Here is a 13,745-nt window from a genome sequence, read left to right on the forward strand (position 1 = left end):
AACATGAACCTCTCTTGAAATGAGCGAGATAGAGCTGTTGATGATAGCTCTGATTTTCCTCATTTTTTCTTTTTATACGGAACACCTCCGTTACTTCGAGATTGTAGTTCACTTTGAGTTCATCTACTATGTCTTCTATTTCGATAAGCGGTAGACCGCGGATAACTGCTTTGAAAGGACGATCTTCTTTCAAGTCGTGCGTGAAAAATTCCACTGTTTTCCCTTCTAGTAAGCTTATGATGGCTCGGTGGTCAGCTAGAGATTTGGCAAATATCTTTGTGCCAATTGCGCTAAGTTGGTACTCTACGTACAATTTTCTCGATTGCAACTCCGGGCGCAGGGAGGCAAGGGGCATAGATTTGACCACGATTGGTGGGAGTTTAGCATTAGGCTTGCTGGTGTGTTTAGTGGGGGCTGACGTAGAGGCTTCTACGTTTACATCCATTAGGACATTTGACGCTTGTCTACGCCCCTTGGCCCAGACTTGAGTAAATTCATCGTTTTCTGTACTTACTGTTTCATCATATGCATCTTGCGTTTCCATTCTTGCACGCTTCGATTCGTTGGAATTTAGGCTGTTCGAACGCGATCGTTCTTGTTGATTTTCTTTTCTCCCGCTCGTTCTCTCCATCACGGCGGAGCACCGCGGCGCACACACACTATCATAGGCCAATTTTCGGCGTTTCTCAATTTGTCGCACGCTCAGAAAACACGTCTGTTCAGCTCCGCAGTCCACACGCGACTCAATTTCCTTCACACGGACTTGGTGCACCCGAATCAAAACAAAAACTTGAACACATCAAACTCGGTTTATATTTTATCACTTTTATTGAAAATAACAGCACATTTAAATAAAATACATAGCTTCACACAATCTTGCTTCAAACCACACACATTCATTATATAAAAAAAAAATCGTCGTATTTCAAATAGCCGTCTAACTGCGTGGATCCCGTTGTTGATGTTCAATACAGCAAAAAAACATTGAAATAAAGCAGCGCAAACCACACATTTAAGTGAAATGGTGAAAGAAAAGCGCAGCTTCATTTCAATGTGCACAACACTTCAACACTTAGCGAAACTTCGATCGCCCGGGACTTAGGCTAACACGCGCGCAGCCTTTCACGGCGAACGCTTGAGCTGAACTGACGATTTCGTGTGGTGGCAAGAAGGGGAGCGCACAGAGGAACACTCGCTGCACTAGTGCAAGCGAGACACCGATACCCGCATGCCGCTGCGAGAAAACCAAAACACGAGTGCAAAAACTGTGTAGAAACCAAAACACGCTCGCGCCTCCGAGCAATTCCGCGAATTTCCAACCGTCTCCCCATGCTTCTACATGCCCCTCGCCTGAAAGTCGCACACTTTTTCATTCTCATTGCTAGTAGGGTCGTGTATTTTAAAGGCAAACAAGAGAGAGCATTATCTCCGTGGTAGCGCTCCATCCGCCATTTTTTTATTCTCAGCCCAAAACAACGGACTTCGGATCCGAGCTTGGGCCGGACCCCCACCGCGTGTTTCTACCTACTCCTCGCCTGAAAATTTCGTTCTCTTTATCTGTCGGGACTTGACTCATCACTACACACACGCACGCTCACACCCTTGCGCAGACGGCCCCGCAGTGCAAAGCGATCGAAAAATTCACTGGATTTGACATATTTCACTCTATCATTCTTCTTTCCTCCTATGGCTGAGGCTTCGAGCAAGGTATCGAGCTACCCCTTCTTTAAGCCTCCTCGTTTCCCTTGGCCAATGGCTGTGAAATATTTCGCTGCGTGGACGTTCGAAACAACCGTCAGCCGTAGCGCTGTCACTTTTCAACGAAGGCTGTCTCTTTCTATCTTTAAAATGTTTTCAATGGCAGTTGCGACTCTTGCAAAAAAACATAAACAAATCGTTCAAGAGTGCTCAGCTGTCCAGTTGCAAGTTTTGATTTCCGAATATTTTGGTGTGAAAATGGCCTCAAAACGGGACTTTGATAGCGGTAGGGTGCAACACGCCAGTGCCCGCAACCGTAAGCGCCGTTTGCAGCAGTTGGAGTGGGAACGTTGGCTAGCAGAACAGCCGGAATCATCCAATGCCGGTATGTGAAATCTGGGAGCAGTGTCGAAGGTCAGTGTTTAAAAATGGACCCTGTGCCATTTTATTAAATATGTTTCAGCTAACCGAGCGAGTGCCCTGCAAGGGAATGGCGCTGGACCGGGCCCTTCACTTTAAGGATATGAAGCCGGAACGGAACCAATGGAAGTGGCCGGTAAGTCAAGACCGTTATATTTTGACCGTTTCGCGTTTCGCTCATTAGTTTGGTGTTCAATTTTTTTGGCCGACAATCCCCAACCGCAGAGTGACAGCGATGACGACAGTGTGGTTGCTGAAAGCATCGGTGGGGACAGTGTTCCCGACGACAGCGATCCCGGCATCGAGACATCGGTGCCAGATAGTCCGTTCGGGTCATTGTCCTATGAGGACGGGTTGAGGCTGTGGGCACTGAAAACCGGCCAAACACACAGTGCCTTAAACCTCTTGCTGGGGCATTTAAAGCAGCACGATCCGGGCAGGAAATTGCCACGGGATGCACGGACGTTCCTGAACACGCCCGTGGCAAGATCCACACAGTCCGCGATTACCTCTATCTCAGGTGGAGAGATATGGTACCAGGGCATATAAACATGCCTTCGGTCCTATTTTCGGTAAGTAGGCTAAACCAACTATATTGATGCATAAGACACTGTGCATTATGCTCACCCATGGTGTGTATGTTTTCTTTCCATTGCAGATTCACGCAGCCTACCGTAGAGCGCTTTGAGGTCGACTTTTTTGTGGACGGTCTTCCGCTTTACAAAAGCAGTCGGACACAATTCGGGCCCATCCTCATGGGCATCCACAACCTGCCTAATGCCACGGTGATGACGGCTGCGATCTTTTGCGGCGAGTCAAAACCGTTATACGCCGAGGAATATTTAGGGCAGCGTGTTGGGATATGGATCGGCAAACGGCATTACACTGTGCACCTGTGAAGTATCATATCAGATTCTCCGGCGCGTGCATTCATCAAAGGTGAGTTGTGATCGTAGTTAGTAATGTTGTGCAATTCAAATTATATATATTTATTTATTATATTCTTTTAGGTGTTAAATCGCACAACGCATACAGCGCCTGTATGAAGTGCACCATCATCATGGAAAGGGACGGCAATCGCGTATACTTTCCGTATGGGGCGCCTTGCGAATCGCGCTTACATGGTCTGTTTTGTGCAGACAAATATGCGGACCATAAGATTTACATGACACCCCTTGTAAGGCTCCACAAATGTGACATCATATGTGACATTGTGGATGCCAAGGTCATGCACCTTTTTTACAAGGGTGTCATGTGCAAATTGTTGATATTGTGGACGGAAGGGTTCCGTGACCTGGGCTGTAAGATGACGCGACGGCAGCAACGTGAATTGTCGGCACACCTGCGTTCATTGAAACTGCCCTCAGATTTCCAACGGAAACTGCGCGACCTGCAATACGTCAAACTTTGGAAAGCTTCCGAGTTCAAGATGTTATTGCTTGTCGTCGGTTTTGTGGTACTGAAGGGCAGAATTAATTATGCGGCGTATCAACACTTCATGTTGCTGTTCGTCGCCGTTACCTTACTATCCACCTCCTACCATCGTGCGAAATGGGAACTGGCCAATACACTGTTGCATCGTTTTGTGAAAGACTATGGAACAATTTATAGTCCTTGTGAATCTACGTACACGTCAATTCATATCCATCCCTCGTTATAGAACTCGTTTTGACCAGTCTGATACTTTGTCAGCTATGTGTCAAACTTTCATAAATAACTTTGATTTATTTGATTTCAACATACCACATAATGTTTTTAGAGATAGACTCAGGACACAACTTACGTAATAATTTTATTTTCAAAATACATTTTCTATTCTTGTGCACCTGTTCTCCCCTATCGATTTATGTACCTTACATAGTCTATAAGCACTAATTTAAGTACATTCGTGTAGGATCTTCAAGATCCCGAAGGATTAATCAATAAACATATTAAACATATTAAAGATAGTCCAGTGCTGTTAAACAGCAACGTGCATAATTTGCTTCACGCATACGAAGATGTCCACAGATTTGGCGAGCTGCGCACCATATCTGCGGAAAAGTACGAAGCAAAGTTGCACGATATTAAGCAGCTGGTGCATTCAGGGAGGAACAGCTTGGTTCAAGCGGCCAATCGCCTGCAAGAACTATGTCAAGTGGAATATGCCAGGCCAGGATGCAGTTCGGCAGGTCGAGAAGAGCAATAGGTGCGCCCGGTTGGTAGCGATACAGTTGCTACTGTCCGGCATGGTTTCGTGCTGCGGAAAAACTTCCGCGACCAATGGTGCATGACTAACTAGGGTGATGTGGTCATGTACGACACGGTCGCAAAATCTGGACCAAACGTGACCGTGCATGGGTACACGTTTTCAAACCAAGTGTCCGCTTTCACCGAACCCTGCTCCTCAGCAGACCTGAACATTTATGCGGCCAGTATAAACGATTTGGACACCGTCACACTGCAGCATTTTCCCAGCAGCACGTTGCTGTGTAAGCTAGCTGCAGTGGAAACTGAAATGTTTGTTCCTTTGCCCCACGCTTACCTGCAATAAAACCATTGAAACTGCAAACACAAAATATGCGTTTCTCGTACCTGGGGTCTAAATAATGAGAAAAGCTTTTCGGATGTGTTTAAATCAAATAAACTATTGTCGGTTTTCGTTGGAAAGATAATTCATTTTAAAAATTTTCATTGATTTCATATCATATGAAATTCATACAAAAAATTCAACAAATATTTACACTACGCTAAATAAAACTAACTAACTAACTAACTAACTAACTAACTTACTAACTAAAATAACTAACACCAAACAAATTAAACTAGAAAAAATTCAACAAAACTAAATACTACCCTAAATCTAACGCTATCCTAACTAAACTAAAAAAAAACTCCTCAAAATTCAACTTCATCCTAACGCTTATCTACATCTACCTAAAGCTAACCTACCCACTACTACACTACATATCTTAAAGTACGTATAAAAAAATTCTTCACATAGCCTGGGGTTACCGTCAATTGATGGGTAGTCCCTATTCTGGCAAATAGCGATATTATGTTATTACCAGTGCTGCAAAATGTCATGAGTATCACGAGATTTTCACCAACAAACACGATGAACATATCCGTGGTAGCCTGATGCTCATTGCTGATAGTCAATAAAAGTGCGTCATGACATGCTGAACACGACATGTGAATTATTGAGTCCAACGCGATACTCTGACTGACAGACTTAGCTTAATGCCGACGCAAGCATTATCATAATTTTTTTCTGGCTGTGAACAGTGCTGCCAAATGCCACTGTTTCAATCATCAACACTCATGACTGAAACGAAGCTCAAATCAGATCACGTACACAACTGAGATGATCAGTGACTATACTCAAACAGTTGGAGAATCAATCACATGCTTGGTGACATTTAGTTTAGCACCCAACTTTTGATCACTCACTTGGTCACGACATTGTTGTCGGCGATAATCGCGACATTCTTGGAATATACTTGGCGGGTAGGCTCTATTAACAAAATGAGCATGCTTTCACCCTCTATCTGTTTTGATTATCTGTCGGGTCAAACAGAGCGAGAAAACATGCTTATTTTGTTTCTTGGAACCACTCGCACGCACCGCATATCTCCCGTGACCATCGCGATGATCACCGACTGAAAATGTCGCGACCAAGTGATTGAACACGAGTTGGTTGCACACAATGTCACCAAGCATGCGATGGTCGCACCAATTGTTTGAGGCTCTCCTCTGATCTTCGCAGTAGAGCTCGTGACGCTGAGATGATTTTGTTTCAGCCGGAATTTGTCATGACTATGTCAGTGACATTTTGCAAAACTGATCACAGCAAAAAAAGTCGTGATATAGTGACTGACCAAGCGATGGTCGCAAACATGTCATGAGCATGTATTAGTCACACCAATCGTTCTGAGTATCACCTCTGATTATCACAATTGAGTACGTGACGCTGATATGCATTTTGTTTCAGTCAGATTTTTTTATGACATTGATAGTGACATTTTGCAGCACTGCTTATGACACCTTTTGAGTGGTGTATTATTGTGCCTGTCGGTCCAACGAACGGTACGCAAGAACTGCGGCGAAAATATAATACCTAGTGCCATTTTCAGCCGCTTGTCCACCTGGGGCACAAATACCTGGGACTGTAAATAGGCCAATACATCCCGCATGTATTGCGCCTCTCCCAGCTTCCGCTCCATGCTGTGCAGTTCCTCCACTGAATTGATGGGCTGCAGCGTGAAGTCCTCGGGTACTGGTGGCGCGGTCCCTACGAGGTCCGCGCACACCACATCTTTAATATTGCGCACCATCACCTCTGTTGTGCCAGAGGTTTGACGGAGGATGGGCACCTCATTCCGCAGAGCCGAGGCGAGGGACTCGATGGCGGCGTCAATCGCGTCAAACCTGCGCTCAACGTACGCCTTCAAATCCGCAATAAGCTGCGGCACATCATTCACTTCGAATGATGAGAAACCCCTGATGGAGCGACGGAGGGAGAGGTGGTGAATGCGCCCCAGACATCCTCTGCGACGTTCGTTGGACCGACAGGCGACGATGGTTCTGCAGATGCACCTTGGATCCGCGACGGCCCCGGTACAGCGCCGGCCGTTGCAGACGACGCGATAGTCAGCGGCTGGGCGTTGCGGTGCTGTGTGTACGGCGCTGCAGATTTACCTTGGATCCGCGACGGCCCCGGTACAGCGGCGGCAGCAGATGTCGACGGTGAATCAAACCGTTTCGGTTGCATATTTTGTGCTGCCGCCTTATACACGTGTCCTGCGGATTCCATCGTCATGCGCTTGGGCACTGTGGAATTTTTCATGCCGCGGTGCGGTATGATAGACCGCTTCGATGTGGCGGTTGGCGCATCGGTGGCAGTGGCCGTGCTGGTGCTCCTGAAGTTTGATGGGGCGTGCTGGGGCGGCAGATCATTTTCCAACATGCTTGGATCTAAGTAGATGATATCCATCTCATCATCACCATCGATGGCTAAATTTCGATTCATGATCTGAAAGGGTTGACAAATGCAAATATATTAGCATCATGCGAGCTCAATGCCACCGCGACGAGGTGGTCGAATTGGCGGCGGGGAGGATCAACCATCGATGATCCACCAAATCCAGCGATCGAATTTCGACAGACGCGCGCAGTGTAAAATAAAATAAAAAATAAATATGTACTCACCGTCTATGAATACATATACACACTATCACTATTACACTTGCTATATGGCAGCGGCAGCAGGCACACACGGAGCAGGCACACACGGGAGGGGGGGGGGGGGGTAATCAAGAATGACGCGCAGGGTGTGAGTGAAGATGATGGCGAATGATGTGGGGGTACGGATAAAGATCAATATACATTGCCCAAAATACAGACAGAGATACAGATACAAGAACACACAGCTCTGTGTGTGCGACAGATCTTGTTTTATTTTTTCGATTGATCTTGGACTGAAATATTTCGCATTCAAAATTGTTGCAAATTCCCAGCCCGCAAAATCCGGCAATGCTATAAAATTTTCGACGTCGTGCATAAGTCGTGTGAACGTCCACCCCTCGTCGGGGCTACGTCGCTTGTAAGAGGTTACTCGACGAAGCGAATTTTTTGAAATAGATTTCACGGCGAAAAACAGCAAAATTATGGGTGGTTTTGCTGATTTTGGGTTGTTGTATCGAATAGCAGCCACAAAAAAATAGATTTTATGTATGGCTACAAAAAACGAATCTTGCCCTCCCCCCCCTTACTCCTTTGCTTGTCGGTAGTGGCGATCACACCAGCTGTTCATAGGCTGCTAGTGGTGGGAGTGATAACGCTTGTCCGCTGTCTTCTTTATCCTTTCTACCAGATCACAGTCGCTTTGTGTGACGTCGCTTCCCATCACCTCCTTCATTCCCTTCTTTCTCCCAGCGGCTATTGGCGAATGCTTGACCTTGAGTGAGCGCGCTTGGCTTGGGGTTATTGTTTTTTTCCTTCCCGTTTTTTTTTGGCTGCTGATACATTGCGCGTTGCCTGCAGCCGTCGTTCGAATCCGGATTTGATCACCGCGCAAGTTGTCGTGTGGATGAAAGAATCGATTTACCGTTCGAGCTATTAGCTGGTTCGATTGAATGAATGCTTCGTACGGGGTTTAAATTGTTTGTTAGTGCAGTTAGTTGCGCTTGAGTAAAAAAAAAGAAGAAGCAATCAAAGGACAATTATCAATGCACTAGTACGTACCTGTGAAGCCAACCAATTGCTTAGTAAAACTTAACGGAAAGTCAAATTTTCAAATGAGGAATGGTATCATTGAACACATCTTGTCTTTCCATTTATTAATTTTTTATCAATAATGCACAAACCCATCCAATCCTCCCCTACCCCTCTCCCTCCCTCCTTCCCTACCAATGGGGATTACAAGTAAGAATGCATATTGTACTGTCTTCTTCCTTATTACCGGGGTCTACTCTTCGGAAGAGAGAAAGGAACGTCTCCCCCGCCTCTCGCTCGATGCTGTAAGCAAGGAAGACCCCGCCTCGACATGGCTGGCGCACGCATCGCTCGCTCGCGTTGCCTGGCTTGCTCCTTCTCTCGCCTTTTTTGGAGACGCATCATCGTTGCGGATGGTGCGGCGCGGTCATGTTGCTGCTTGGCGGGTGGCATAGAGAGTTGTGTTCTAGCCCGTCGCTGAACACGCCATTGACGCAGCATGCGTAAGTGACGTTTATGTTGCATGCATTGTCGATAGCGCTGCGGCTGCGCTCGGAGATTGGCTGTGACGACCGGCCCCCGGGAGCCTCAAATGCCGGCGATGCAGCCGGACCTTTCACGCGCCAAGGTGCTCCACGCGTCCCCGCATTCTATGGATTGCTTGGTTGATTTCGGCTGCCCCTCGTTGTCGTGATACCCGAACACAATACCACAACATACCCGTCCTAGGTTCAAGCCCCGTATGGTCCAGCTCAGGACTGGCTATCCCGCTATGGGTAAACAATTAGTAACGTCAACTCGCACGACTTAACAACATGCTCGTCTTCGGTTCATTTCTCGTATGGGCTGACTATCCGGCTGCCGGCATGAACGCGCAGGGCGTTACGCCAAGATGAAGAAAAACAGGAGATCCGCGCCCAAGAGTTGTTGAGGCAGGTAAAAATACGTTGGTTGTTTTGTAAAATAAGAAATAGGTGAATAAACCTTCTACGATCCTCCGCTAATAAGATTGATGTAGACAATACTTTTTATTTCATTTTTGACAGAAATTTCTTTTCAAAGTGTGGCCGGAAGGAAGAACATTTACTTACAAAAAATGCATGTTGCTCCCTTCCTGTATGTCCTATCCGTCCCCCCTCCAGCTCGCTTCGCTCTCGTCCCCCATTGTTTAGATCCCATCGTCGCTCCGGAACTATGCGCGTTGCTGCACACAACCCACACTTTCATCTTTTCATCTCACCTCTGCGACTTTCACCCTTCCCGCTCCTCTTTCCGCTCTTGTTTGCCCACCATTTCCTTACTTCCTTCCCTTTTCTTTCCTTTTTGATTCGTGTTGCTGTTCAATAAGGCTAGCATAGTTTAGTATACAAGGTATGGGTAGGCCGGATTAACCAGTACACAATGGCGGATAAAGGGTATCGGGGCCCTAGGCGGTAAGACGAGTTGATGCCCCCTGTGAATGGTGTTCTAAGGGGGGGGGGGGGGGGCGTATTGGCACTGTTTGCTGTAGGGATATAGGGGGGGGGGGGGAGGCAAATGATTCGGAGCCCCAACGTCCATCCTTTCGGGGACCCTTGTCGCTAGTACTCTGTCCATAGGCATACTATAGACTAGCGACCCCTAAATCGGCGGGGCCCCAGGTGACCGCCTAGTCCGCCTACCGTTAGATTCGCCACTGCCAGTACGCAAATAAAGCGGCCGTGTGGGGCCCCCGCTCAAAAGTAACATTAATTCGCAAACCTTCTCTGGTTTTGCATTCCTCATATAACTTCTCGCTCGACATATTCGTGTGACCGCTTAGGGCCTCTACACCTGTTAATCCGCCACTAGGTGGGGGTCGACCTACCGGGTGGGAACCATCCGTAAACGATCCGGATCATTTGGGCCGACTCGAACTCGTTGCTCCCACGGGACGGGATGGTGGCTGTTTTTTTTTTTTTTTTTTTTTTAAGCACAAAAAGATGTTATGATTTATTCATATAAATTTGTTGAAAGACAAGATGTTTTAAATCCTCGCTAGGTTTCCTACCGTTTTGGCGCTTACACTAGGTACATGTTACATGAGATGTATCGTTATAGTTCGTTGGAACAGAAGAACAAGCAGTACTTCGCAATATATTACAAGGCTTCTGAGCCTTGTGAATTGAGATCAATTCTCTATCGGTTAATATTACCGAATTGTATGGGAAAGGAGAAAATTATTTACAAGGCACTTAACTAACTTATAATCTATTTTTGTTTTGATCTAATTCATTAGTATTTTCATCGTATTGCTAACTGCTAAATAAATTCCTAATTATGTCAACTTCCGAGTCTCGACATTTGCGCTTTAAGCACTCAATGATTTCACTTAATTTATCTTTTATAGGAACAAAACCTGTTTCGCTATGAAGGGCCCTGGTGGGATATCTATTTGGCAGTCCCATAATGGTTTTCAGGAATCTGTTTTGTATGACTTGTATAGTCTGCATATTTGTTCGAGAGCACCTTCCCCAAGCTATGCTACCGTACGTTATTGATGGTAAAACAATCTGACCGGAAATGGCCAATCTGTTTTCCATCGATAAACCTGAATTATTTTTTAAGAGGGAGTAGAGCATTCGAAAAAGATGGCCTGTTTTGGTTTTTATATAGCCTACGTGAGCTTTAAAAGTTAGACGCCTATCCAGAATGACTCCTAGATAGCGAGCTTCTGAAGCCCATGGAATGATGTTATTTTCCATTTTTAAACTGCCCACTTTAGCGATTATATTGGATGCTGTCATTCCAACCTTATATGGGAAAATTAATGCTTGGGTTTTGGTGTTGTTAACCACAATCTTCCACTCTTTGAGGAAATTCACATAACTGTCAAGCCCTCGTTGGAGACCTGCTCGTATGAATCTCAGAGGTTTTGCCGAGTACAGGATGGCTGTGTCGTCTGCATACAGTGCCAGGCTCGTGTTTGCCCCCAATGTAGGGACGTCAGCTGTGTAGCAGTTGTACAACAGGGGACCCAGAATACTCCCCTGCGGCACACCAGCATTGTTTTCGTATGGGTCAGATTTCTCTGATCCAATGTAGACAGCCGAAGACCGTCCACTTAGGTAGCTTTGTACAAGCCTAACAATGTACACAGGAAAGCCCTGCACCCTCAGCTTATGTATAAGACCATCGTGCCAGACGTTATCAAACGCCTTTTCCACATCAAGAAGAGCCATGGCAGTGGTTTTTCCACGCATTTTGGCAGAGTCGACATCGTCCAAAACGCGCTGAAGCTGCTGGGCTGCCGACCGATGTTTTCTAAAACCGAACTGAACTTCACTGATGACATTGTTCGATTCACAATGAGCCATCATACGAGTGTAAATTATTCTTTCGAACAACTTACTTAAGGCACCAAGGAGTGAAATCGGACGATAGCTTGATGCTAAGCTAGGGTCCTTACCAGGTTTTAAAACAGGAACCACTTTTGCATATTTCCACAAGTGTGGAAAGTAGCCTAGCTCCAGACACCTGTTAAACACGTCGGTCAGTAACACGACAGTGCTGTGTCCGACGTGTTTCAACATAATAGCCGGTATCGCCAAAGAAATGGTTTAAAATTAACAGTCGTTAAAAATTAACCAGAGTCGTTAAAAACTGCTCGACATTGGCATCGCGAACGCATTGAGTTAACAGTCGTTAAATGTTAACCGGGTCGTTTACGTCGAGCAGTTTTTGAACTGTCAAATACGTATGTTTTGTTTTGGTTGGGAAAGCGTCTATGAGTGTGGTTATAATTTGCAACAGTGAACAACAAATTATAATAGAAATACATTGCTATGAATATATTACCATTGATTTTTGCTCGAGATAACAACGAAAGCGATGCAGATTTGTCAGCGTATCGCAGGAAATTGCGCAAACAATTGGATCCTTTCATGCTTTCCGATAAAGCGTAAGTGATTGTGTATGTTATTAAAGATGTGTACAGCTCATTTTATGTTGTATTTCTTCTCTAATTTTAGATTTGTTCGCAACTTTCGCGTCAACAAACGTTTGTTTAAAAAGATCTTACATTTAATTGCTCCTGAACTAAAACCGCGTCACAATAGGGGGCTTAAAGCAAAGCAAAAGCTGGCTGCAACGCTGAAATTTTTAGCTCAAGGGTCATACCAGCTAGGTGTTGGTAACGATTTTACCATACCTATGGCGCAATCAACCTTTTCAGAAGTCTTACATGAGACTTTGAGAGCAATGCAAACAAAATTGCTCAAGTATATAACGTTGCAAATGTCTGAAGTGGAAAAAACAGAAGCCAGAAATTACTTCTACCAAAAATCTGGAATCCCTGGTGTTGTAATGTGCATCGATGGATCTCATATTAGAATTCTGGCCCCTAACGGAGATCGTGTGCCTTACTATAATAGAAAAGGGTACTACAGTTTAAACGCGTTGATGGTAAGTATAGTGCTACTCATATTATATTAACATATGAATTACAAGTACTGCTTTTTCAGATATGCGACAACCGTAAACTTATCCGATTCGTCGATGCAAGGTTCAGTGGCTCGAATCACGATTCATGCATTTTTAGTATGAGCCCAGCTTTTAAGTTTTTCGAAAGGAAATGGAGAGATGGAGATAAAATGTTCAAATTGTTGGGTATATACATTTTTTATATTTTGTGTTAGAAATACACTATGACTAACATACTCGAACTGTTTTTCTTCTAAGGTGACTCTGCTTATCCTGCGAAGCCATGGTTGATAAAGCCCTACAGAAATGCTGCACCTAATTCACCTGAGGCAAATTTCAATCAGAGACATGCACAAGCTCGTGCCGTGATTGAAAACGCATTTGGTGTTCTGAAAGGAAAGTTCAGATGCCTCCTTGGTGAAAGACTGCTACGATATTCTCCATCCAAATGCGTGCGGATCATTAACGTCTGCTGTGCCCTGCACAATCTGTGCATAATGAATAACATGCCAGAAAATGATCGTTAGATAATCACCACTATTGGGCTTAGCTATCACTGAATTGTTCATTACCACTAGTAGGATAGTACGGTCCATACGAGGCTTGACCCATGACGGGCATAAAGTTAAAGTTATGTTTGTGTCTAATGTTTATGGGAAATAATTTTTTTTTTTTATATCAAGAATATCTGCATAGTATAAATATAAATGGAAAAAAATAAGATGAAAAAAAGTCAGCTACAACAATATTGAAATTCCATAAAGAAATCCATATATTTATTTCACTTCAAATTTATATCTACATAACAATTAAGTAAAGTTCAATCCACATTCATCATTTGGTGCAACCGCGGAAGTACGATTCCCCCTACAGTTCACCCCTATTTAATTTTTAAGAATCTGAGTTCTCTTTTTTTAAATGGGCTAGGATTTCTTGTTGAAACTGTAATGTACCTGTTACGAATGTCCTAGCCAATTCATTTAAGCCTTGCA

At 44.8% G+C, this 13,745-nt stretch overlaps 1 protein-coding gene across 1 annotated transcript; it reads left to right on the forward strand.

Moving 5' to 3' along the window:
* Nucleotides 1-11,868: 11,868 nt before the first annotated feature.
* LOC133391649 (putative nuclease HARBI1) lies at nucleotides 11,869-13,507 on the forward strand. The gene is made up of 4 exons (XM_061647122.1): nucleotides 11,869-12,232; nucleotides 12,303-12,735; nucleotides 12,795-12,939; nucleotides 13,012-13,507. The coding sequence occupies exons 1-4, from the start codon at nucleotides 12,117-12,119 to the stop codon at nucleotides 13,278-13,280; spliced, it is 963 nt and encodes a 320-aa protein (XP_061503106.1). The 5' UTR covers nucleotides 11,869-12,116; the 3' UTR covers nucleotides 13,281-13,507.
* The last annotated feature ends 238 nt before the right edge of the window (nucleotides 13,508-13,745 follow it).

The sequence above is a fragment of the Anopheles gambiae genome, chromosome 2 (genome assembly GCF_943734735.2).
Source record: "Anopheles gambiae chromosome 2, idAnoGambNW_F1_1, whole genome shotgun sequence".
Classification (NCBI taxonomy): domain Eukaryota; kingdom Metazoa; phylum Arthropoda; class Insecta; order Diptera; family Culicidae; genus Anopheles; species Anopheles gambiae.